This window comes from Pleurodeles waltl, chromosome 9, assembly GCF_031143425.1.
Source record: "Pleurodeles waltl isolate 20211129_DDA chromosome 9, aPleWal1.hap1.20221129, whole genome shotgun sequence".
Classification (NCBI taxonomy): Eukaryota; Metazoa; Chordata; class Amphibia; order Caudata; family Salamandridae; genus Pleurodeles; species Pleurodeles waltl.
The window spans coordinates 418,434,778-418,460,555 of record NC_090448.1 but is presented as its reverse complement, the minus strand read 5'-3'; the positions used below and the strand labels follow the sequence as shown (position 1 = coordinate 418,460,555).

The following is a 25,778-nucleotide window of genomic DNA, read 5'->3' as shown; positions in this document are numbered from 1 at the left end:
CTTCAGTTCAATCTCATCACTACAGTATTTCGCATACTGCAAAACCTCATCAATCGGCTTCGCTTGCCAAGAGATCAAATGATTCTTAATCATCTGGCTAACCTCTGGTCTCAACCCTTCCACAAATCTGAACACGAGATGGTTCATGTCTTTCGACTCAATGGTCTCAGAACCACTGTAATGTTTGAATGCCTTCAACAACCTCTCATAGTAAGCATGTATTGATTCTTTAACCTCTTGTGAGGTCCTGACGATTTTCTGCCAGTCAGTCACCTTCGGCGACACTTTCTGCTTCAAAAACTCAATCACTTTACGATAGTACTTCATCACCTCCTCAGAGGGTGCTCCGGTCACCTTATCTCTTGCCGGTTCCATCGTCGGCCAGTCTACACCTCTCTTGCATTCGGGCCATAAGTCGGACGGAACAATAATCTCAAACAGGGTATTCAAGTCTTCCCAGAGACACTTCTCAAGCTTCACAAACCTATCTGTTTGTTGGTACCACTCAATCAGCATCTACCTCAACCTGGGATAATCATTAGTAAAAGATAGGATGTCTCCTCGGGACCACGGTACATGAATTAAAACCCCACCAGCTGTTTCTCTCATCGGTAGTATCTTTACTGATTCCGTATCTGGTGTAGTTTTGGCTTTACTAGCTCCTGGGCTGTCATCTTTCTCCTTGTCTCTTTTCTTAGCCCACCTGCCTTCCCACTTTTCTAACGCTCCCCAAATTTGTGCACTTTGCAGTATTTCCTTTAGATGCGCTTTCATTCCGGCAGACCTCATATGCTCGAAATCTTTTGAATCAAAGTCTAACCTGTAACTTCTTTTCAAATGTTTAGTGTTTTCAATATCAATGTTGTACTTGTCTGCCAGGTTCGCTAATTTCTGATGTACCTTGCCTACTTCTTTAGTAATTTTAGGGCACAGGTATCTCAATTCTGCTTCTGTGTATGACTCTAGCCTGTTCACCCCCATTGTTCTTTCTACTAATTCAGCAGCTTCCACGCCCAGTCTCACAAAGTTCAGGTAATCATCTCTAGGTCTTTTCTAACCACTCATTCAACTGTTGTGCTGTAAAACCTTGCAGTGAAATGTTCCCCGCACGCATCATCGGCGACTGTGAAGCGTTCGTACTTATTGTCTGTGGGGTTAACACCCCTAGCCCTGCCTGTCTTATTGCTTTCAATGGTGCTTCAACTGGGCTAAGGTCTATCAAGGACCTTGGTTTTCAGCCGCTTGTTCTCGTGGGGCCATTAACTGAGGGGTTCCTATGGACCCTCCTCTTAGCACATCTTGGGCCATTACTCCCTGATCACATACACCAGGCTTACCTTGTGCATACAATGGCACCGGTGGACCAACAGTAATTGGCAATGATATTGCAGCTGGTGTCTGACCTGGTCCCAAACCTCGTGGAGCAGCAACTCCAAAGGTCTGATCTTCTGAAGCCGGTGCAGGTATTAATAGAGGTCCAGCTGCTGGGTTATATCCCGGTATCAGCTGTGGTTGCGGCTGGGGCAACAATTGTGGAGTTGGCTCAATCTGCACTAACCTCGATTTTGTATATATCGGGTCTGGCGGCACTATCAAGTTCGTAGTAGTCTCCAGTACCGGGACATCTGGATAGATTCTCTGTATCTGCGGTGGAGGTTGCAACTGTATCTGCATGTCTGGCGCAGTGGGTACACTGACACCATTCTGTATCAAAGCCGTATCACTAGTCTGTGCTGTATCACTAACTCCCTTTTCCTGCGTCTGGTTCCCAGGACCCGTACTAGTGCTCGGGACATTATCGCTTACCGCATAAGGTGGCGGGCGATCATGTAATATTTGATCCATAAATTCTTCATCGTCTGAATCATCTTCTTCTTCCCAAGATCTCTTAGTTTCTTTAGGCTTACTAGAGTCTTTGTCTGTTTTACAGGTGGCTTTCTATCCCTGTGTCTCATCTCCCTGTGTTATTGCTGGGAACAACTTTAACCCATAAACTATTCCTCGTCTCCACATTTTGCTTTCATTATCCCACCTAGCTTCTGCATAAGTCTTTTCTGCCCTTTTTATTCTTCTTTGGAACTTCTCTTGTCTCTATTTAAGGGCCATTAAATCCCAAATAGCTAAGGCCTCATACTGAGCTGGCCTCGGAGGTGGTTTCTGTACACTTAACATCCACCTCAGATTTTCTGGCACTCTCGTATTGAACGTCCCATGTTCTGGGAACGCCAAACATCCCTCTTTTTCTGTCAATTTGCGCCACTGTTTCATCCATAAATAAGGCGCAACACCTTTTTCCTCCATAACTATGTAAGCCGAAGTTCCCTCAAGCGGTGTAGGCTCCCCTTCACTTGCCATAATGTATGCGTCTCCTTTCAGAGCACTTTTAAAAGCCTTGACAAAATTCATTTTGAGTTTTCTCTTATTTGTATTTAATCAGAAAGTGACTTTAGTTCCCAGGACACTCTTCACCCACCTTTCTCAACCTATTGCCTCTCACGAACGGCAGCCAATCCGTGCGCGACCCCTCTCGACAACTGACCTATCTCAGCGCGGCACCACTGACGTCACACTCACACACTGCAGCTGACAAAGTCTTGCGGCTCGTCCGCCCCACACTGAATTCACACCAAACTAATGCAAAAATTACTGCGAGCACCTTTAACAACAACACAAATTTGCCGGTTTACTACAGGAAGGGTAACACATTTGCTTCAGAACTTTACAGTGATTTCACTTGAAGCCTTGGCCGCTACTCTCTCCTTCTCAGTTCCCGCACCCGCAAGCAGAATTTGACCCGCAAATCCTACTCTCGACTTGTCAATGGTTCGTTCTAGTGCACTTTAGAACTCGCCAAATCTCCATCGAAGGTTTCACACATACAATTTGACTCAATCTCGACTTGTCAACCACGCCCGATTGACCTATTAACCGCACAAATTACAACATAAACCCAAGTGTCTCCCACACTTGTTAATATACTCCGGAGTCTTAGACCACGACGGGTCCGTACATGAACAACCAACCACGTGGATAATTTTGAGCACAAAGCGCCACACACATATGAAGTACGCCGACTTCCCTGCTCTCATACTGCGGAGTACGCCCACTCCTTCTAAAACAACATTACCTGACCTAAATACACACAAACTTCATAATTCACCTGCAAAATGCATAAGCTGAGCAAGCGCAATTCCTGCACCACTCATACTATGCCGCCGAGAACATCCCCAACTCACTTAGGCAGGCTCCGAGATCCCGGGAAAGTCATGGTGAATTTAGAAACACATCATACCTCCAATTTGCATTATCTCAGAAAAACAATTTAAACACTTATTCTCCGTCCTAGGGACCCAAAGGGCCAAACCGTCGCTCTGCTACCAGAACTGTTAACGCGTCCCTTTATGATATTTTATTACACATCAGGACTCGTTTTAGGCCAATGAATCTTTTGACCCAGTTGAGAGACACCGTAGGACGAGATAGCTAATCAATATATCAATCAATACATCAATAATGTCATCAATATTTATCACGACAATGCATTTCACTTTAGTCAAAGTCATTAATCAATTCAAAGACGCTACCATGACCTTCCAGCCATGTATAACCACACCAGTTTAGTAGAATTTTATGAGTTTTATTCCCTATTAATTACAGTCTAATAGCAAATACGTTAATCTCAACACCAAGAAACATAATAGCATAGTCACGATATGGCAACTTTGATAAGATTTAATTAAAGCAAGAATCACAAACATCAAAACATAACACGGCATGAACATAGATCAAGTTTAGTAGAGTGTCAATAACGCATCAGTTCAACAAAGCATAATCTCAGTCGTTTGTCTATTTGCATCAGTTTGATGAACACCTGTCCTAACCACTAATTAGCATTCGCATGTTGGGCTTCATGCAAAACAATTTAGAACACCAATTTGGAAAACATCTAGCTAATGGTCTCTGTCAAAAGCAAGCAGTTGGTGCCTAGAAAGGAAAAGCAAACAGACAAATTACAATTGCATTGTCATAATTACCCTCCAAGGATTAGGTCAGCACACAGGATCAGTCTTCGTCTTCAGGACACCAGCCAAATCGCCATCAGTCAAAACTCAGCTCCTCGGTACAAAGGGTACTCCCCTCATAAGGAGGATGAGTGTAAATAGACAAACTAAGGGCGAGGATGGTTTTAATAAAATCTCAAGTCACCAAACGGAGTGACAGAGTTTCTGGATAAAATCAATAGCATTCCCTACCTAATTCCCAATGACTCCCCGTGACATGAGTTTTTATCCCTTTTTCGTAGTACATTCCCCCAAAATTCTATTGGACATTTGCTATACCCCACTATCTTTAACCTATCATAGAGTGCATTAGGTAATCTAACTCTTCACCCCATATTATTTTACAAGTTTTTGATTGGTCTTCGTAATTGACGTCTTCAGAGGTGGCACGTCCGGTGTGATTTCATCCCTTTGTAATTCTTTGCACATCTTTTGGTCAGCCGTTCCATTGTCTTCACCGGTTTGAATGACCTTGTACATTACATTAATCTACACTGCTTCAATTTACTTTAACATTTATTCCATGGGCATAGAAAGTATGCCTGAGAACGGATCTAACATGGTTACATTCATCTTCCAAGTTTGAAGAAAAAGAACAAGCAGGGTCATGGCCCCTTGTGAGTCAGCACACTGAAAATAGAAAAATGCATTTAATATGAGAGCCAGGCAGCTAAGCTCCGGCTCATGCTAACTTAAGGCCTATGAGGTTTTCAGTACAGTTTTAATAACGCAAATGTGAGTATAAACTTATTTAAACGTAATAAAACATTTTGACTATCATTATTAGTTCGCGTATACATTGGTGGCCACTCATCGTGGTCATAATTCAAGTGCACGTTTAAGCAAAATTACTATTATTATAGTTTCTATGCAACAGCATCACACATTAATTCATAAACATTTCATGTTAACATAGATTATATAAGCTACGCTCTCTCAATACCATACAGTACAATAATAGGTCATATCATAACACATCGTACCATTTTATATGACAGGCAATACTATGCAATGGCAGGTCTTATCATATCATGCCATGCTATACAGTGAAAGGCCGTAGCATACAATACCATACTATACCACACTATCCAATAAGAGATCATACCATACAATGAAAGACCATACCATGCTATGACCGGCCATGCCATAGTATACAACATCCCCTCCATACTATATAGTGACATACCATACCATACTGTACAATGATAGGCTGTGCCATACTATACAATCCTGTACCATACAATGACAGGCCATATCATACAATGCTGTACAATGTCAGCCCATACTATACCTCCCATATGTTACCGTACTAAACAACGACTGCCCATACCATGGCACAACTTACCGTACAATACAATGACATCCTATACCATACCAAGCCATACATACTACACCATACAGTGATAGGCAATATCATACCATATCATACGACAGGCCATAGCATACCATACTATGCAATGAGAAGTCATACCATACTATGCAATGACAGGCCGTACCATGCTGTACAATGACAGGCCATACCATACTACACAATGAGAGAGCACAGCATGCTATATTATACATTGACGGCCCATTGTATATCATATTAAACAATGCTAGATCATGCCACGCCATGCAATACCATACTTTACAATGACAGGCATACCATACTGATCAATGACAGGCCTTACCATACTATAAAATGAGACCATAGCATACCATACAGTACATTGACAGCCCATTCTATACCATACAAAACAATGATAAGCCATACCATACAATACCATACTATACAATGACAGGTTATATCATACCATACTATACAGTGACAGACCATACCATGCCATAGGATACAATGGCGGACCATGCCATACAATACCATACAGTACCTAAACATACTGTGCTCTACGGTGACAGGCCATACCATCTTCTACCACACAATGAGAAACCATACCATATTATAAAATGACAAGGCATTCCATACATACTGCACAAACACAGGCCAGACATACCATACTATACTATATCTAAAATGACAAGCAATACCTTGGCATACTATACAATGATAGACTGTACCATACCATACATACCATACCATATCATGCTATGCAACAACTGGTCTTTCCATACCATAGTATACAGTGAACGACCACATCATACTGTATAATGACAATAGGCCATAGAATACCATACTATACAATGAAAGGCCATAGCATACCTTACCATGCAATGACAGGCCATACTATACCATAGAATTCTGCCCATACTATACCATACTACTCAGTGACAAACCATTCCTTACCATACATTCACAGAGCATACCATACCATTATATACAGTGACAGGCCATACTACACTATACCGTAAAATGACACACCATATTTTACCATAGCATACTATACAATGATGACCATACCATACAATTGAATGCTATACTATGCTATATATAACATACTGTTCAATTGCAAGCCTTACCATACATAGTATACAAAGAAAGGCCACATCGTACCATACTATAAAATGACAGACCTTACCGTGCTGTACCATGCTATACAATGAAAGGCCATGCCATAGCATTCAATATCATTCTATTCAATGACAGGTCAGTCCTTACCATCCCATAGACTATACAATGCCGGACCATACCATACCATACCATACAATGACAGAGACTATACAATGCCATACCATACCATACCACACTATACTATACAATTACAGACCACTCCATAACACACCTTGCTAAAAAAATGACAGGCCATACCATACCATATATGCTTTAATATAAAAGTTCATTTCTCTATGCAAAACAATGGCTTCTTGTTTCAGAAGAAAATAGTTGAGACTCAGAAAGAGCATAAAAATGGTTGGCCTGTGGATCATACCTAAAACCTACAGTGAGCTTAAAGGAAGCCCATTGCTTACTGTTTGCTTTATTGTCACTCTGATTTGATTGCTTCTTATTAGTCCCCGTCTGAGGCTGCACATAGTGTCGCTTGCAAGATGTTTTCTTAACTTAAAAGGATATTAAAGTCCGTCCATTGCTTACCACTAGTTGTCTTCATCATCACTCTTATTTTCTAGCTCCTGTTTGGTCAGCATGTGCCAGCTTCACTTCCTCTTCATGTGTTTCTCCTTCCTCTGAAGCATGGCACAAGTACTGCTTTTTTGTTAGTGTCCTTCCACTGCTCACATTTTGTGACCCGGGCTACTTTTGTTCATGGCATGTGTAGCGGTAGATACACATGCTGTGTGTACTCCTGCCATCTAGTGTTGGGCTTGGACATGTGCATGTGGGTTTCTTCGAATAAGACTTTCTAGTCATGAGGCATAGTGACCACCTATAACTGGTAATGCACGTGAGCATCAGCTACATTATTAGATTGTTTTTTTTCTCTATCATCAGCCTCATGTGTGTTGTTTCGGGCTCCAGTTCAAGACCACACGGTGTTCTTGCTGGGCCCACTCACATCCTTCTTACTCATTGAACCAAATATGTGTGTCATCAACAGTTCCAAGCATTGTGTATTATTTCTCTTTGGTGGTCAAACAGCTCCGATGCCCTGTACGGGGCCTAGCCCCTCTGGGCTGCATCGCTTCCCTGGTACCTGAGAATGTACCAGTGATGGAAAGAAATGCATTCCACTACTGCCCGAAGTATTGAGCAAATTACCCGAGGACAGACCTCCATAAGGTTCCTCTCTACCACCTCCACTCTCACCCTTCCCGCTGCTACCAGTGGACCCTTCTCCAGAATCCCCTCAGGGGTTCCCCTCCTTCCAGGTTTGGGGTGACAGCCCTAGGTATCCCCATAACCTCTACAATACACCATATGACCCCCACAATGACCTGTGGGATTATTATGATGCTGACCTCCCTGGATAAGACTGACCCAGATCTCTGTCTGGCCAAGCTTTCTCCACCAGACAACACCACTGCATACCATGAGGTATTACCGAGGACAGCTGCGATCCACAGGGTGGAGATGGACAAGAAGTCTGAGGAAGAGGATGTCTTCCTCATGGAGACACTCTCCACCACTAGAGATCCATGCATTACTTGCCCATGCTAAGGGGGATGCTCAAGCCAGCCTCTTACATCTTTATAGAGTTGGTCAAGGTGCGAGTCATCACTCCTGAGATCGATAAGAAATATAAAGCTTCTCCACCTGACTCTCCGTACATCAGGGATAAACTGCCACCTAACTCCCTCTAATTGTGCACAGGGCCTGGAAACATGCCAGTTCTCAGGGCACAGGGGATGCTCTCATAGACCGGAAGAGTAAGAAGACACATTAGAAAAACACATTACGCGCATAGACATATCATCATTTAGGTGGATTTACTCTCTCAGTATGATTGGGCCCTTGGATGAGATGGAGAAGTTGCTGCAACTCCTCCCGAACCAGTATACGAACAGGGGCCAAGAATTGGTTCCTGCGGGGAAGAACATACAGAACATGAACATTCAGTGTGCCCTAAATGCAACAGATACTTCTGCCAGAATCTTTCTCTGTAGATACACATGGCTGCATATTTTCGGCTTTAAGCCAGAGGTTCAGCAGCATCTGGCCAGCCTGCCCTTTGATAGTGAGCATCTGTTTGGCCCAAAGTTTACCAAGTGATGAAAAAGATCAAAAAGGATACTGATTGGGCTAAAGCCATGGGTGCCCTACAGACTCCATCTGCCGGGGCTCCTTTTGCACACGCATTATTGTGGAGGAGCTAAAACCACCATCCTCGAGGCATCTACCACCTTTCCCAGGCAGTAGCATCAGTAAACATCCTCTCGGGGTTACTGCAGGGGAGGGTATTAAAATAACAATGGAAGAGGTGGGGCAAAGGTGGAGCCCCCCCAAAAGGCAGGTGTAGCACGCTGGTTGATCGAATGTATACAGACCTGTTATGCCGAAGCAAAAAGACCTTTGCCTGTCCCTCTCAGACCCCACTCAACCCGTAACAAAAGATCTTCTATGGCTTTCTTGGGTAATATTCCTATAGCTTACATTTGCGCTGCAGTTACTTGGTCTACTCCCCACACTTTCGCAAAAGATTACTGTGTGTATGTTTTAGCCCACCAACAAGCTAGAGTCGGTTGACCAGGCTGTCTTAGGACACTTTTTCAGTCTTCTGCAACAGCCTCTGGTTAGCCACTGCTTTAAGTGAGGTCAGCTTTATACTCTGTGCACAGCATGTGTATCTACAGCTACACATGCCATGAATGGAAAATGTTACCTACCCTATAAGTACCTGTTTGTGGCATGCAGTGCTGTATATTCACATGCACCTCCCCAGAAGCCCTTTGGGGTTATAGACACACTATTATTCTATCTTTTACTATTCTTTCCCATGGTCATCTTTCCTGCATCTCTTTGCTCCTTCTACATCCGCACTCTTTGGGTGGCAGAACAGTTAATCTAACAATAGAGCTGATGCCCATGTGCATTACTAGTAAAGGGTGGAGTCACTATACCTTGTTACTCAAAGGATTTATTTGAAGAACAAGTCTGTGTTCAACATATATATCAGGAGTATACACAGTATGTGAATCTACAGCACTGCTTGCCATGAAAAGATGCTTACAGGGCAAATAACATTTTCCTTCTTTTACTGTAAGCACTCACTAAGGGTGCATGTGTTTGCGAGCCACCCTTCCCCCATACTTTGTGGTCTTGTTTGTCCCTCCCTCACCCATGCCACGCTGTAGCTTGATCTATTCTTGCCTCCACCCTCCCTCACTATGCTTCCCTGCCCTCTCTTCACCCTGATGTTGCTTGACCTTTCTCTTGCCCACTCTTCCTCCTTCTGCTTTATTGTTCAATTGTCCTTGCTTGCCCCACCCCCTCTCCTCTCCTGTGTTGTCGTTTGCCCCGTTGCCCTCTTCCCCACAATCCCCTATTTCTGTCATTGCACCTCCATCTCCCAGACTTAAGCCATGTGTACAGCACTGTGACTGCTGTTCGACAAAGCGTCATATCGCTTTGCTTTTTTTTTTTTTTGTACTCTCTGCCATGCTACACAGCAGTTACTCTGCTCTACAACAGGGCTGAAACACCATTGACAAAACCAATAAATCTTGCATAGAGACCTGTTGGCTTTGGCAATTCTTGTTTGCGTATCTTGCCACCTGGAGCATCTTTGCTCAGTCTGATGATATTGAGTGTAGCAGTCTGATGATATTGAGTGTAGCATCCTTGCAGTGGATGTTAAGGTGCTGGTCTTCCAAATCAAACATCTCATTGTTAGATCCACACTTCCTGGTTAGGAAATATAACTACCTCTACCCAGGTTCCAGGGAAATGCATCTCATATTTGAGGTATGGCTGGATCATATTCCCTGTCCAACTCTTGCTCCTCGTTTCAGGAGTCTGGAAACTTGATTATTCCACCCTTTCCTCTGGCCTCAGGGCACATCACTTTTTTTCCTCCTCTAGGAGTGTTTGATTTTGTCTCTTTAAATGATTCTTCCTGGACTGAGAGCTCTGCATATGTGGGTGCTTCATAACACAAGATATGTGCGTTTTCTTTAGAAGGAATCGAAAGGGATCTTGTCTGTCACATGTTTGCACTTGTGATTTGCTTTTTACGTTGAGAAGCTTCTGTGGGCTGATGCAGATGGCAGTGGACATCAGGCTTGTCCCTTCTGACCTGCATGACTGCCCCTGAAGCTACCAATAAGTTGTATTGCTTGTGACACAATCGTTTGACATTCCAATAGAACTTACTTGTGTTATTTATTCTAAAGGCCATCTTGGTATGGGGGTTATTCAACCTCCTCCAGGTCAGAGAAACATCCTTCTCTAAAGCGCTCTGTTATTATGTTGGCACTCTAGCTCGTGCTCTAGCGGGTCGCCCACTACATCGAGCTGCTTCAACCAAAATCTTTTAGAGCTGTCTGCCCACGTCGTCCCTCGAGCAGCCACTTTATGATAGTTGTGCTCAATTGAGTCTAAGAAAGGCTCACCTTGATCTAGGGGAACTCCTATATGTCGAGGGTTTCCACTAGATTGCCTTTAAATTGTAATCTAGTCAATAAATTTAGTCCAAAACAAACTCTGCTTATGCCTGAGCCCCCACCCATTTTGGCCCTCAATGGTTGCCTCTGCTCCATGGAGTTCATCTGTGTGGTTTCTTCTGAGAGACTGGATGACATCAGGCCTCGGTGATCTAGGAGACATTTGTTAGCAATTCCATTCAAACAATATGATCTCTGGGCACTACGCCTAGATTACTGCCCATTACACACATTCTCCAACATTAAATTAAAATTAGGACTGCAATGCATGTAACTTGCAGTATTACTGCATGGAAGCTCTGCCACACAGGATCCCTTATGCGGATAGCTTTTGGTGGCGTGATGTCCTGTGGCTTGTTGAACTCACAAGTGTATGCAGCTGTCACTTCTGTCAAACCCAACTCTGAGCCATGCTTCCCAGGGCAACTTCGATGCTCCGGGAAGCATGGTTCGCACTTCATGTTGCATGCTGCGGCTCAAATCAACTGAAAACTAAAATGTAAGTATTGCGTTCATCCCTTCTAAACAGCCACAGATTCATGTAAGTATTTTCTCTTCTCCATAGCAGACATTTTAGTGTAGAATGAAATCTAGTCAACCGGCTGCTTCTTCAGGCAGCAAAATAAGCAATGGTTTTAGGATTCGGTGCCATTAACTATAAAGAAGCGGCCTGACCAAGGCTTTGGCATACTTTGCTATTTAAATTACCTTCCTTTACCAGTGTGTCTGGGAATGTGCTTTGTTGCGAAGAAGCTGTTATAAGTACAAAAAAAATAAAAGTAGGAAAAATGAAAAAAACATAATCCTCGCCTCCGAGTCCAGGCATAGAATTAATTTTCTTTTACATGTAAATTGAGTGACAGACGTTCCTGTCAAATACGAAACTTTCTAGTGTTGCTTTAAGATAAGCCATCTTCCACCTAAGGGTGTTTACAATATTTCCTGTAAATGCAGAATATTAGTCTGCTTTGAGTCGTGTAGCATGAGGCAGATCTGTTTTCAAGTACACATTTTTTCAGTTTTTGAAATCTGACTTTGAAGGGCGATTTGCAGACAGCTTTTGCTTGGTCAGTTTCAGATTTCAAGTTTTATATTTGCAGTTTGGTAAGGAACATACACTGCCATAATTTTACTATGGCAGTGTAGGACTTTGCTTGCATGAATGTATGCAACTATGTCTTCACACAGAATAAGCAGAACATTGCTCAAGGAAGCCTGGTATTGTGTGTAATGCCGTTGAGTGTCCAAAGCTGTTACTCTAGTATCTTCCCGACCAGACACTGATTGTCAGTCGTTAAGCCACCAGCTCCATCTCAATTATTGCCAAAGAGCAAACCACTTTGGCACCTTTAAGACCTAGGTCACACTGACCAGACTACAACAATTTGTAGCAGTTTCTTTGTCTTGTTTCGAGGTAGAGTTGGTATTGGGTTTTGAATAAGAGGACAGCCAGTTATATTTGTTTCTTTGTGTCAATCTGACATATTTGCTGTGTCATTTTCCTTTCTCTGGTATTGTTTTTGCTTATTCCAATGTAGTACTCTTTTAGGTGTGAAATTGAGAGTGTAATCGTGTTGTCGTACTTCATTTTCAAGAAACTTTATTTAATTACTGAAGTATTTTGTTGGCAGTTTTTTTTCCTGCTCCCTTCGTACTGTAGTATCAACTCCATGTATTTTGTCTTTCTTTTCCCAATGTTACAGATGTTCAAAAATTTCCTCTGAGGATGAAAGACAATGATCTTCTGGTCACTGAGCTTTATCGAGACCCATCTGAAGATGCCATAACGGCACTTAGTGTCTACCTCACACCAAAAACAAGTAGGTATCAAGTCAGACAGCATTGCAATGTTACTTTGTTGAGACTTTGACACTTGGCACTGCAGATCTAGTTCTGCTGCCATGGTCCATGATCTGAATGGTTCTTTTTAGATCACAGGGTTGGCAGTATCTCGATTGGCCTTTTGTTTGTATTGGGATAGAGACAAATGAACACATGTTCAATCATTCAGCTATTATAATGTGATTTAAGAATGCCAGTAAAGTATTTTAGGCCGATGGGATCTTCTGTTTCTTTGGGAGTTTCAATTTGTACAGATTTGCAGAAGCTGAGGCTTACTTGAGCTTATCAATGGCCCAGAGAGGCTTTGGTTTGTGGCCCCGCAACATAACATGATTATTGAGATGTCTCTTGTTCTTAGTTCGAATGACTTAATGTGGACAGTAAAAGTGGATTTTAGTCAGAGACTCTAAATTCAGTTCTAGAGCAGGAAGGAATTAAAGTGCCTGAAAAGATTCCCCCCAGTATTTGATTAAATAAAAATTATGCGTGGCATTCTGTGTCATTACCATCTATCCGTTTTGACATTCTATCACACACTGATTCAGAAGGGATCAAGATGTTACAAACATGCATAGCTTTCTTAAGCAGTTCCTATTGAAAATATTTTTCTCCCAGGCACAGAAAGCCAAAAAAGCAATTTAACACAGCCCTTTCCCCTTCCCAAATGTAAAATAGAACGAATATGTTACAGAACAACTAGGTCCTAAACAACTATAGCCTAAACCACTACTGCTAAACTAAAAAGTCTCTACAACTAAGTACTGAACAACTACTGTCTAAACAACAATTGTGCCTGAATAACAATTGCCTGAACAACTAATATATATATATATATATATATATATATATATATATATATATATATATATATATATATATATATATATATAGTCTAAACAACTAATAAACCATAAAAACCAAAAAGAAAACCTTACCTTAAAATTAGTTGTTCAGGCAATTGTTATTCAGGCTCAATTGTTGTTTGCACAGTAGTTGTTCAGTACTTAGTTGTAGAGACTTTTTAGTACTTTTTAGTTGTTTAGCAGTAGTGGCTCAGGCAAGTAGTGGTTTAGACCTAGTTGTTCAGGATGTTTCCCAAATAGAACAAGCAAAACGTATATTGTTGCGCTGAGCAGACTGCCAGCCTTCATGTACGCACTCTTTGTGCAATAAAACCTGTTCTGGTGTGTTTGGCATATCCCAGTTATGTCCTACAGCTTGACTTACAATTTCAGATTTCCCTGTTTTCTCACCATAGGACCTCTGGAAACACCTCTGTTGTCTATAAAAAAAAAATATACAGCTCTCCAGAGCAATCTAGCACATTTTATATCTTTCATGGACACCTCACAGTTCGAGGTACTTAAGGATTCAAAGCGTTTGAGTTGGAAGAAAAAAAGAAATACAACTTGTGAATTCTTCACATGTGCAAATTGCCTCTTGAAATAACTGCCGCATAGAGAAGTGTATCTGTAATGTAAACATGAATTTGTGTGAATAGTAAAACAAAACTATATCCACGGAAAGGAAGGGACTGTTCTAATTGTATGCAAGTGTATACGTAATTTTGTGTTCGGTGGCATGTGTAGCTGCAGATTGTTTCCTGCTATAGACAACTATGCTCCTGGTACCATATATTTGGGGTGTTTTTCTCCATAGAAGCAAAAATGTCACCTCTTCTAATGCATTAAACCATTCGGCAACTGAAAGGTGACTAATAAGCTTTTTCCATGGGCAGCCTTCAAATTTTGCAACAAATCGTGAATTCTGTTTTGAAATGCGACAAACTTCAGTTTACACAGAAAGAGCTGCAAAATCATGTTTTTCAGCAGATCTAGACTATAATCTGCAACAAGGAGGGAACTCTTCTGTTTTCCAGGTTTACATTTGAGTAGATCCTGCAAGGCATGTACTCCCTTACTTACAGTAGTTCTTCGTAGACCCCTCCTACAGCGCTCAGGGGGCTTGCTTTTTTGAGGTACTGACCCTGGTTCTCTTTCTTGCTTTCTGAGTGAAGCGAAGCAAAGGGACGAAAACCTAGCCAAGTTCATATAAATCCAGGCTACATTATGCACTAGGTACATCTCGGTTTGCTCATCGGAGTGAGCAAAAGTCGTTGCACCAAGAGGGGGCTTATGCAGAGGTGCTGACTGTGTGTTGATGTATGTTTCATGGCCTTGAGAAGCATCTAGTCTTTCTGTGTTGTTGCACCAGGATGCCACAAAGTGTTAAACGGAGAGACCCTACACTGAGAGGAGAGTAACCAGCAAGGTAACCAAATTCAAAGATGTTTACTTCGGAAGTTATTTCTTTTTTCTATTTGGCTAACAGCTTTTGACTTTACTAAAGTTAGATATATAATATACTTACTTATTAGAGCTTTCAGCAAGCTATGTTCCCCCAAAGGTCTATTATTGCCATTCACATTTTTTGTCACCCAGTACACCATACAGCGTTGGCCAATGTGTCAGCCTTCTTCAGCTATTGGTTAGCTTCACTGTATCTGACGGCATTCTACCCTTACACAAGGAGCACATCCACACACAAAGTAGTTCCTTTCAGTGCCAGAGATTACTATGGCAATGTGTGCTATTTAAGCCCCCAAAAATGTTTTTGCTCTTAGCCAGTGCCGTTTTTGTTTTAGTTTTAGATTGACATGAGCACTGCAGCTTATCTAACAATAAAGTTTTGCAAAAACCATGATGAAACAAAACAAGCATTGGCTAATCCAAAAGGCCGTCAGCTAATGCCAGACTTCTAGGCATTAGCCAATGCTTGTTTGAATGTGTCCTGTCACCCATTCCTTCACTTTGTGTTGTGCCTGGAAAGTGTTCTCATCATGTGAAATTCTCTTTACAGATTCTAGGTAATATCTGTTTGTGAACATGACTATCTTCCCTATTGTGCGTTTGTCATCTACCCCGTGTGTTGTTTTTTTTCTTGCTCTGCTAGGTGACAGTGGTAACTGGATTGAAATTGCCTACGGCACCAGTTCTGGCATTGTGCGTGTGATTGTGCAGCATCCAGAGACTGTGGGCTCAGGGCCTCAACTCTTCCAGACTTTCACTGTGCACAGAAGCCCTGTTACAAAGATCATGCTGTCTGAAAAGCACCTGATCTCAGGTAAGAGAGTGCCAGGAGGCTTCAGGCGAGGATAACAGCAGGGCGTTTTCTTGCCAGTGCAAATGTAGATTAGCTATTGTTTTATTTAAAGAAAATGCTCTCTTATATTTATGATGACATTTCTCTGTTTCTGTTAGCTTGTGCTAAGTATGACTTTGCCTTTTTATGGTAACCCACTTTATATTCAGAAACTAGTCAGATGTTAAGAGCTCTGGTTTAACTGAAGTTTTGTCACTACCTTGCGTCTTTCAGCGGAGGTCAGAGTGTGATCTCATTCTAGGAACCTGGTGCCCAGTCAACATGTCCAAGACCAGGACCATGCTGTTTCTTCTTCCCCTACTTTGTTGTTTTCTCTTGCCTTGCAAGAAGGAACTCTAGTAAATTGATACCTTGAGGACTGTTGTGGTCTTGGTGGAATGTGGCTTAATCACGTCCTCTCTGACCACAATAACTTGAATGATCCTAGTCTTTCAAAAAAAAAAAAAACATGCACACTTGTTACACATATCCATAGTAATATTTGTACTGTCATAGAACCAGCTCTAAAAGACTTGCATCTCAGATGAATAGGCAGTGAAACTGGAAGGCAAACTTGTCACAATGGATGTGAACAAAAGGATTAGTGAAGTGGGAATCCACCAAATTGACCATACAGGCACTGTGATGGAAACAAAGTGATTCTGCATGTGATTTCAGCCCACAAACATCAATGCCACCCAACACTTGCAAAAGATGTCCTGTGACCTTCCTGGACAGTATGTTTGTTCCACGAAGGCAGCATCAGTTGTAATCAGTCTGGTTGACGTCCCTGCAATGAATCACTTAAGTCAAAATGAAAAAGGACATTCTGATTCATTGCCAGGTTGGCCAATCAGAATGGCCCTGCCTTCTGACCGGCCTTGTTGGAGAGCATTAGTCAGATAGTGTGAAGCACCACATGACATATTCTAGCCATGGTACCTTGTGACTTCTGTGTTTCCCTACCAGGGATCCACCCCCTCAAAAGGCGACATTCCATGCTGTGTGGAATGCTCAATGAAGGAGCCATAATAGCTGCCATTCCACAGCTCTTTTGAGCGGCAGTAAACCATTTTGGCCATCCAGGCTTTCCGTTGTACATGGACTTGAAAAGAAATTACAAAGTCAAAACTAGGAGTTGCTTAAAATGCTGAACAAAGCTTGAGAAATTCCTCAAATGTACTCTGGTTGCATTGAATGCTGGAGGGTTAAACTGGAATTTTAGCTGTGAACCTAGATTTGGATCTGAAATAGTGCACTTTAGTCTTTATTTCTCATGCTGACATTCACACACTACGTTACCGCTCCACGTTTCCTCTTTCTAGCCTAAAATGTACAGTGAAAGAAGGTGTTAGAAATGGGGTCTCTAGTTGGCAGTTGGTTTGCACCCTGTCCAAGTAGGGACCTTCACTCTAGTTAGGATAAGGGAGATACCCGCTCAGATAACCCCTGCTCACCCCCTTGGTAGCTTGGCACGAGCAGTCAGGCTTATCTCAGAAGCAATGTGTAAAGCATTTGCACATAACACAGAGTAATAAGTAAAAACACTACAAAAGGACACCACACCAGTTTTAGAAAAATAGCCAATATTTATCTATATATAAAAAAAAAAATACGATAAGAATCCAACATACAGTAAGAAAAATATGAATAATGCAAGATTTACTCAAAACTACAGTTCCTTGGGCTATCACGGCGTCATGATCAACAAAACCAACAGTTCAGGCTGGCCGCGGTGCTGCGGGCCAGCTACGGTGTCTGGAAGACCTGCAAACAGTACCTTGGATTTGCAGGGCGTCGTGATCCTCGCGGTGAGCTCCGGAGGGCGGCGTCACTGACGTCGCGGTGTCAGGTCTGGAGTCGGTGAAGGCGTCATCGGGCCTTTTGAGGTCACACGCGTTGCAGATCAAACTCCAGGCTGATGAAGTCAGAAGCGCCGGCGTGGATGGCGTCGGGGCCACGGTGCGAAGTGGGGCGACAGGTCACGGTGCAGGCAGCGGCTCGGTGACGGCGTCCAGCAGTGTCGGTGAAACCAGGGCTGCGGTGTGAAGCGGGTGGTGCGACATCCGGTGTCCACAGGTCACGGTGCAGGCCCAACCGTCGTCGTTGCTGAAGTGCTGTTGTCGGTAGGCCCAACCCAGCGGTGCGGGACGGAACGGTACTTCGTGACCCTCACGAGCGTTGTCCACAGGCCACGGTGCAGGCAGGATGCCTGGTGATGACACCGGAGTCGATGGTGCTGGCGTCGGTGGACCGGGGCTGCGGTGCGGGATGGGGACGGTGCTTTGTGTACCTCACGAGCGGTGTCCACAGGCCACAGTGCAGGCAGCAGCGCTGGTGTCAGCAGGAGCTGCGGCGTCGGGGATGCCCAGGCTGCGGTGTGAGCAGGCGATGCCGGAGTGCGGGGCCCACAGGTCGCGGTGCGAGCAGCGGCTCAGTAAAGTCGTCCGATGACAGCGTCGGTGAGACCAGGGTCGTGGTTCGAAGCGGAGCAATGCGACTCCGTTTGGCATCGGCAGGTCACGGTGCAGGCCAGCGGCGTCGTTGGCTGCGTCGCTGTGGTTTCTCCACTTGAACAGCACAAAACACACAGTTCCCAGTGCTGCAGGTCGAGGAAACTAAAGTCTTTGGTGTCCCTGAGACTTCCAACAGGAGGCAAGCTCTACTCCAAGCCCTTTGAGAATTTTCTCAAGCAGGACACACAGCAAAGTTCACCCTTTTCACTCTTTTCAGGCAGAAGCAGCAACTGCAGACCAGTCCAGCAAAGCAGCACAGCAAAGGGACAGTACTCCTCCTTCATCTCTTCAGCTCTTCTCCTGGGCAGAGGTTCCTCTTAATTCCAGAAAGATTCTAAAGTCTGTGGTTTTGGGTGCCCTTCTTGTACCCAATTTCTCCTTTGAAGTAGGCCTACTTCAAAGTAAAGTCTCTTTTGAATGTAAAATCCTGCCTTGCCCAGGCCAGGCCCCAGACACTCAACAGGGGGTCGGAGACTGCATTGTGTGAGGACAGGCACAGCCCTTTCAGGTGTAAGTGACCACTCGTCCCCTCCCTCCTAGCACAGATGGCTCATCAGGAAATGCAGACTACACCCCAGCTCCCTTTTGTGTCACTGTCTAGTGTGAGGTGCAACCAGCCCAACTGTCAAACTGACCCGGACAGGGAATCCACAAACAGGCAGAGTCACAGAAATGGTATAAACAAGAAAATGCTCACTTTCTAAAAGTGGCATTTTCAAACGCACAATCTTAAAATCAACTTTACTGAAAGATGTATTTTTAAATTGTGGGCTCAGAGACCCCAAACTCCACATATCCATCCACTCCCAAAGGGAATCTACACTTTAATCAGATTTAAAGGTAGCCCCCATGTTAACCTATGAGAGGGACAGGCCTTGCAGCAGTGAAAAACGAATTTAGCACTATTTCACTGTCAGGACATATAAAATACATTACTATATGTCCTACCTTAACCATACACTGCACCCTGCCCTTGGGGCTACTTAGGGCCTACCTTAGGGGTATCTGACATATGGGAAAAGGGAAGGTTTAGGCCTGGCAAGTGGGTACACTTGCCAAGTCGAATTTACAGTTAAAACTGCACACAAAGACACTGCAATGGCAGGTCTGAGACATGATTACAGAGCTACTTATGTGGGTGGCACAACCAGTGCTGCAGGCCCACTAGTAGCATTTGATTTACAGGCCCTGGCACCTCTAGTGCACCTTACTGGGGACTTACTAGTAAATCAAATATGCCAATTATGGATAAACCAATCCACAGTACAATTTATATGGGGAGCACTTGCACTTTAGCACTGATTAGCAGTGGTAAAGTGTGCAGAAGCAATAAACCAGCAAAAACAGAGTCCAAAACCAGGAGGTCAGAAGGCAAAAAGACAGGGGAGACACGCCAAAAAGCTGCCAGGTCTAACAGAAGGTTTTTGTGAATGGGTCAGGAACTAGCCAGATTTAGTGAGAAGCACAATGGTAAATAGAGGTGTGAATGTTGCAATTTCAGAAGCATCTAGAGAAAAGGAGGTTAGATTTGCTGGTTGGTGTTCTAGTGTTGATGTAAATGTATAATGGATTTTATTCAGACTGGTAGAAATTGACCATCCAAAAGAGCAAATTAAGCCATGTGACCGGGGAGACTTTGTGATAACTTGTCCTAAAGCCACAAGTGTCTTAATAAGTACTTTAGCTGTCATTAATTGGGTGATTGTGAGTTTCCGTCAATGATCTTAGAGGATTTTAAGGTGTCTGGTGGTGGTGACGTAATTGACTTCGGTGGGAGAGGTCGGACAGTTTGATGGCTATTGCAGCGCTAGTGTGACAGCTGAAAAGGGACATTCAGGGATGGGAAATTAATAAATAAAAGCAATTTTCTGAGTAACATGTGTCCCACTTTTTTTAAATTATGTCAGCTCGGCTGCTCCCCACTATCTTGTATGGGACTCAAATCCTGCAGGGCCGGGAGATTCCTTTATTAAACTCCAGTGAAGTTAAAGTTTACAAAGCCGTCTTTAACATGCCGAAAAGTGCCTACCCAGCCCAGGTGAGATTAGAGACGGACCTGAAAAAAGAGATTTTTCAGAGACAGGGAGCCTTGCACAAGGCATCATGGAAACTACGGCTTGCGGAGGACACATCCATACTCTATTTCTGTTGGCAAGAGATTCAGGCACAACAATCCAGTAATAGAAAAGGACCCTGGGGATGCTACTCAAACCAAGACATCACAAGCCTGGGCATGGAAGATGCCTGGAAACATGGCATCGGGAAGTCAGAAATCAACAGATTAGTCAACCTCTCCATACGTTCTCTCTCGGTCCTTAGAGACAAGGCTTCCCTAACCAAACAACGGCATGCCTGAGCAGTCTTAGGGTCCTACTCGTCACTTCCCCTCAAGGCTTCTAGCCATCACTTCTCCAATCAAGTAAACCAACAGTTTCTGCGCCACTGTAATCAAGTATGGTATTCTTTGACACCAAGGACGCCCGTCCATCTTGGAAAGAGCAGCACCCCGACCAAAAGTGCTGATTATGCGGTTATAATCAGGAATCACTGTTGCATGCCTTTTGTACCTGTCCAACGCGTGGACTAGAAAGAAGGAAGTTGCTAAAACTTGTGTATTTTAACTTACAGTATCTGTTCCTGCAGACCAGCGGTAATAGCTTAGCTCAAGAGTCAATCAAATTTATTTCTGCTGCAGGGGGACAAAGTTCTTACAATTGGCCCAAAATAAATTATCCTTGATGGACTCGGAACAACTGTAGACAAGCATAGAATTGCGGAAAAAACATGTTTTATCTTCTTCTTGACAAAATTCCAGTTCTCACTGTTTTTAACATTTTAAAGAACTCTCCCTCAGTTTCAGTAATTGGTTCCACTGCCCCCCCACTGATGAGTAGAGTTTGTAGTGGATTGCTTAACCAAAAATTGTGGTTTTCATATTACAAGGCATTTCATGTGTACATTTGGTATGCACTTTCACAAATTAATGTTAAAACTACCTTTCTGCCACCCGTTTCATTAATTACCAAATCCACTGTTTAGCACGTTTGTCAGACACAAACACACACTAACACAAAGACAAACATGCACGCTCACCCCTTTACACTCACCCTCTTCTATTGACGTCTGTAGTAACTGGAGTGGAAAGTCTCTTGAGGTCTGCTTGCTTTTAATATCATTGTCTCTTTTACACAGGGTTACAATAGTTGGCAGTTTAGCCGTGACTTTCGCATTTCTTTCCTAGCTCATATAACATACCAGATATGGGAGTTTAAAAATGTGGTGCTTGATTATAGTGTCACTTTAATAAGAACTAAGTGCCATCTAATTGTTTAATGATCTGTGAAGATCTTTATGTGATCAGATCTATGCATTTGGGAGCCTGCCTCTTCTAGACACCTGCCATTTTGAAGGTCCAACCGTTCAGTTTCAGACTTTTCACACAGTTGTCTTTCTTTGTTCTAGTTTGTGCCGATAATAATCATGTGCGTACCTGGACTGTGACTCGATTTCGCGGAATGATCTCCACCCAGCCCGGCTCCACCCCTCTGGCCTCCTTTAAGATCCTGGCACTGGAAGATATTGACGGACATGCCGGTTGCAGCGCTGGTACTGACATCGGTAGGCAGTCAATATGTTACACATCTCACATTTTTTTTTACTTCCACTGGTAACAAGAAAATGATGCCTAGTACTGGAGAAAACGGGTTTCTTGTGGAGAATTATCTACAGTAGAATGAAAGTTATATTTTATTGCTTGTGTGTGCGCGTAGTACCACTTGCCGTAGTAGATTCAACGCACTCAATTAGCTCAAAACAGCATAAAATAGGAATGTACAAACACAATGCAAAAAAAGCCATGGCCACAGAAAGTCTCTAAGAAGACATCTGAGCAACACCCATTGTTTTATAGTATAGGTCCCTTTTCAGTGGTTTCCTTTTAAAATCCCTTGAACACCGAATATCTGAAAGTGCACATATGCGTTTGAAAGCTGATAAAATTATTAACCAGACTGGTGCTAATGTCCCATTTACATTTATTGTGACCTTAGTGCACTAACTGAATCACTTGTAGGCGTTTGTGTATGTTTCACTAGTCACAGTCTGGATTAAGTGCAATGTATGTCCTCTGTGATAGATGACTTGCCCAATTAGCAGGACGTAGCTTAGCCAATAATGCTATAATTTCCCATCAAAATACATGGTGTACCCAACTAAAATGGGTCAGCATTGGCTGCTGGTGAGGTTAATACACAGGGCTAGGAATATTAATTTACAGTTATTTAGACTGCTAGGGTTAGTCTTCACAGGGGCACAGTGAGATAGTTGGGATTTCTTGGTCTGCTCCAGTACAGTTCCTCTGCACAGCATTGTAGGGGAGGGAGGTTAAGAAGAGCAGGCCTGGGACCAGCACAGGCTTAACATGAGCAGACTAGGCTTGGGGAGTGAAACACCTTGTGGTGGCCCATGAATCCATTCCTACAGATCTTCAGAGAAGATGGGCACACACACTGGTTGCTCACAGTCAAGGTCATCTGCTTAGAATCCATAACCCGATGTACACCTTGGGCACCAACAGGCAGGAACCACATAGCATGTGCCCCTAATGCTTCTGAAGCTGTGGAAGGGCAATCACAAGTGTCCCCACCTCATACGATGGGTACAGCACATCATCAGCGGTGTACGATGCCCTTCATGTACAGCTGGGCCTAAACAGTGCAAGTTTCCCTACTTTACAGAACGGGTACAACACACCAGCTTGAGTGCAAGTTTCAGTCTCTCACAGAAATGATATAGCACACTAGCCACATTTTTAGTGTGCAATCCTCACAAAATAGGTACAGCACAGTAGCAGAAATGCAAGCCTCTTTTTCACAGAACAGACACAGTACATAATCGTCAGTGCAAGGGGTCTTTGCAGAACAGGTACAACTGGGCATCAGCAGTGAAAGCTTCTCTCTCTTATGAACAACTAGAGTGTGATAACAGCAGTACAATATTTTCTCCCTGACAGAATGTTCTAGCACTACTTCAGCAAAGCAAGCTTCTCATATATAAAAGTGCAGCACGTTATGCCTCAACAGTGCATTTGATGTGTGTGCTGCAGTATGGTTGTGTGGATTGGTGAGTGTAAGGATGGCTGAGTGGGTAAATGGTTAAATGTGCATGGGTAAGCGGGCATATGAGTGGCTGCATAACTATGTGAGTGGGTGGTAGGATAGTAGAGTGAGTTGGCATGCAGCTGGGGGAGTGAGAGGTGTGATGGCTCATGAATTTATGTTTGGCTGAATTTGTTTAGATGCACACATGGTTGAGTAGTGGATGCAGAATCTATGTTAAAAGATGTCTGTATATCAGTGGGTATTTGTGCAAAGGGTGAACAATGGTCAGTTTGCATGTCTATGTTTGGATTAACAGTCCCTTTCTGTATGAGGTATATGTGTATGTCCGTGGTGTGTGGGTAGATATAGGTGTGGACAGATCATGTGAGCATGCTCACGTACAGATGGATCCATGTACCTTGATACTGCACTCGTTTTCCTTGGCACGTGATGAGCTGTCAAAAAAAAAAAAAGTTTGGTGACCTTGCAGGGCACTTAGATCTGCCTGCTAGTAAACAAAGCATTGTCCATCACTTTGATGGGACATCACTACCATATATTACACCTGGGAATGCTGATACTTCAAACTGACTGTAGTGTTGGCTCTTATGCACTTATGTGTCCTACTCCAGTGTTAGAATATTCAGAATGCGACAAACATGCCTCCTTACATTATGAAGCTGTGACCCTGACACTGATGGCTGCAAGTTAGAGACAGCACGTTAGAGACATTACAGAAAAGCTCAGAACTTAAATAATAGACCTGACCCATCTCAGGATAAGGTATAGTATGTTGTGGCACTAAAAATAAATGTGAACGTGCACATTCCAAGAAGTCGGCGATCTCAGAATGAGGTATAAATAAAGGGGTGATATGCGTGTTCCAAGATGTGAGCCATCTCAGAATGAGGTATAACTTGCAGTATCACTGGTAAAAGGGATGACGTGCATATTCCAAGAAGTGAGCCATTAACGTGGTAGCACTGAAATAAAGTGACTTGCAGATTCCAGGAAGTGAGCCGTCTAAAATGAAGTGCAACATGTGGTAGCCATGGTAACAAAGGGGGTGACATACACATTGAAAGAAATGAGCAGTCTCAGAATGAGATATAAAATGTTATAGCTCAGGTAACAAAGGGGGTGTCATTCACAGTCCAAGGAGTGAGCCCTCTTATAATGAGGTATAAAAGGTGGTAGGGCTTGAGTGACATGCACATCCCTACAAGTCAGCCCTCTCAGAATGAGGTGTAACATGTTACAGCACTGGTATCAAAGGGGGTGACCTGCACATTCCAAGAAGCGAGCCTTCTCCCATTAAGGTATAACATTCGGTCACACTGCTAACAAAAGGGGGTGACATGCACATTCCAGGAAGTGAGCTGTCTCAGAATGAGGTATAACATCTCATAGCACTGGTAACAAAGGGGGTGACATGCATAGTCCAAGAAGTAAGCCATCTCAGAATGAGGTATGACATGGTGTAGGGCTAGTAACAAGGGGATGACATGCACATTCCAAGAAGTGAACCATCTCCGAATGAGGTATAACGTGGTTGCACAGAAATAAAGTTGTGACATGCAGATTTCAAGAAGTGAGCCATCTCTGAATGAGGTAGAACAAGTGGTAGCACTGGTCAAAAAGGGGATCACATGCACATTCCAGGAAGTGAGACATCTCCGAACGAGGTATGCAATATGGTAGCACTGAAATAAAGTAGTGCCATGCAGAAGTGAGCTGTTGTACAATGAGGTACATCATGCGGTAACACTGGAAAGAAAGGGGATGACATGCACATTCCAAGAAGTGAGGCATCTCAGAATCAGGTGTCTCATGGTGTAGGACTGGTAACAAGGGGGGTAAAATGCACATTCCAAGAAGTAAGCCTTCTCCAAATGAGGTATAACATGGTTGCACAGAAATAAGGTAGTGACAAGCTGATTACAAGAAGTGAGCCTTCTTAGAATGAGATACCACATGGGGTAGCACTGGTAACCAAGGGGGTGACATGCACATTCCAAGAAGTGAGCTGTCTCGGAATTAGGTATAGCATGTGGTAGGACTGGCAACAAGGGGTGATATGCACACTCCAAAAAGTGAGCCATCTTGAAATGAGGTTGAACGTGTTA

General features: G+C 43.3%; 1 protein-coding gene across 2 annotated transcripts in view; it reads left to right on the top strand.

Annotated features, from left to right (window-relative positions):
• Positions 1-25,778, top strand: part of SHKBP1 (SH3KBP1 binding protein 1) — a 220,937-nt gene that overhangs the window by 153,333 nt on the left and 41,826 nt on the right. For both annotated transcript variants that reach the window (XM_069207207.1, XM_069207208.1), the window contains 3 exons: positions 12,758-12,874; positions 15,849-16,019; positions 22,016-22,171. In XM_069207207.1, coding sequence (XP_069063308.1) covers positions 12,758-12,874; positions 15,849-16,019; positions 22,016-22,171 — 444 coding nt within the window. The remainder of the gene's footprint in view (positions 1-12,757; positions 12,875-15,848; positions 16,020-22,015; positions 22,172-25,778) is intronic.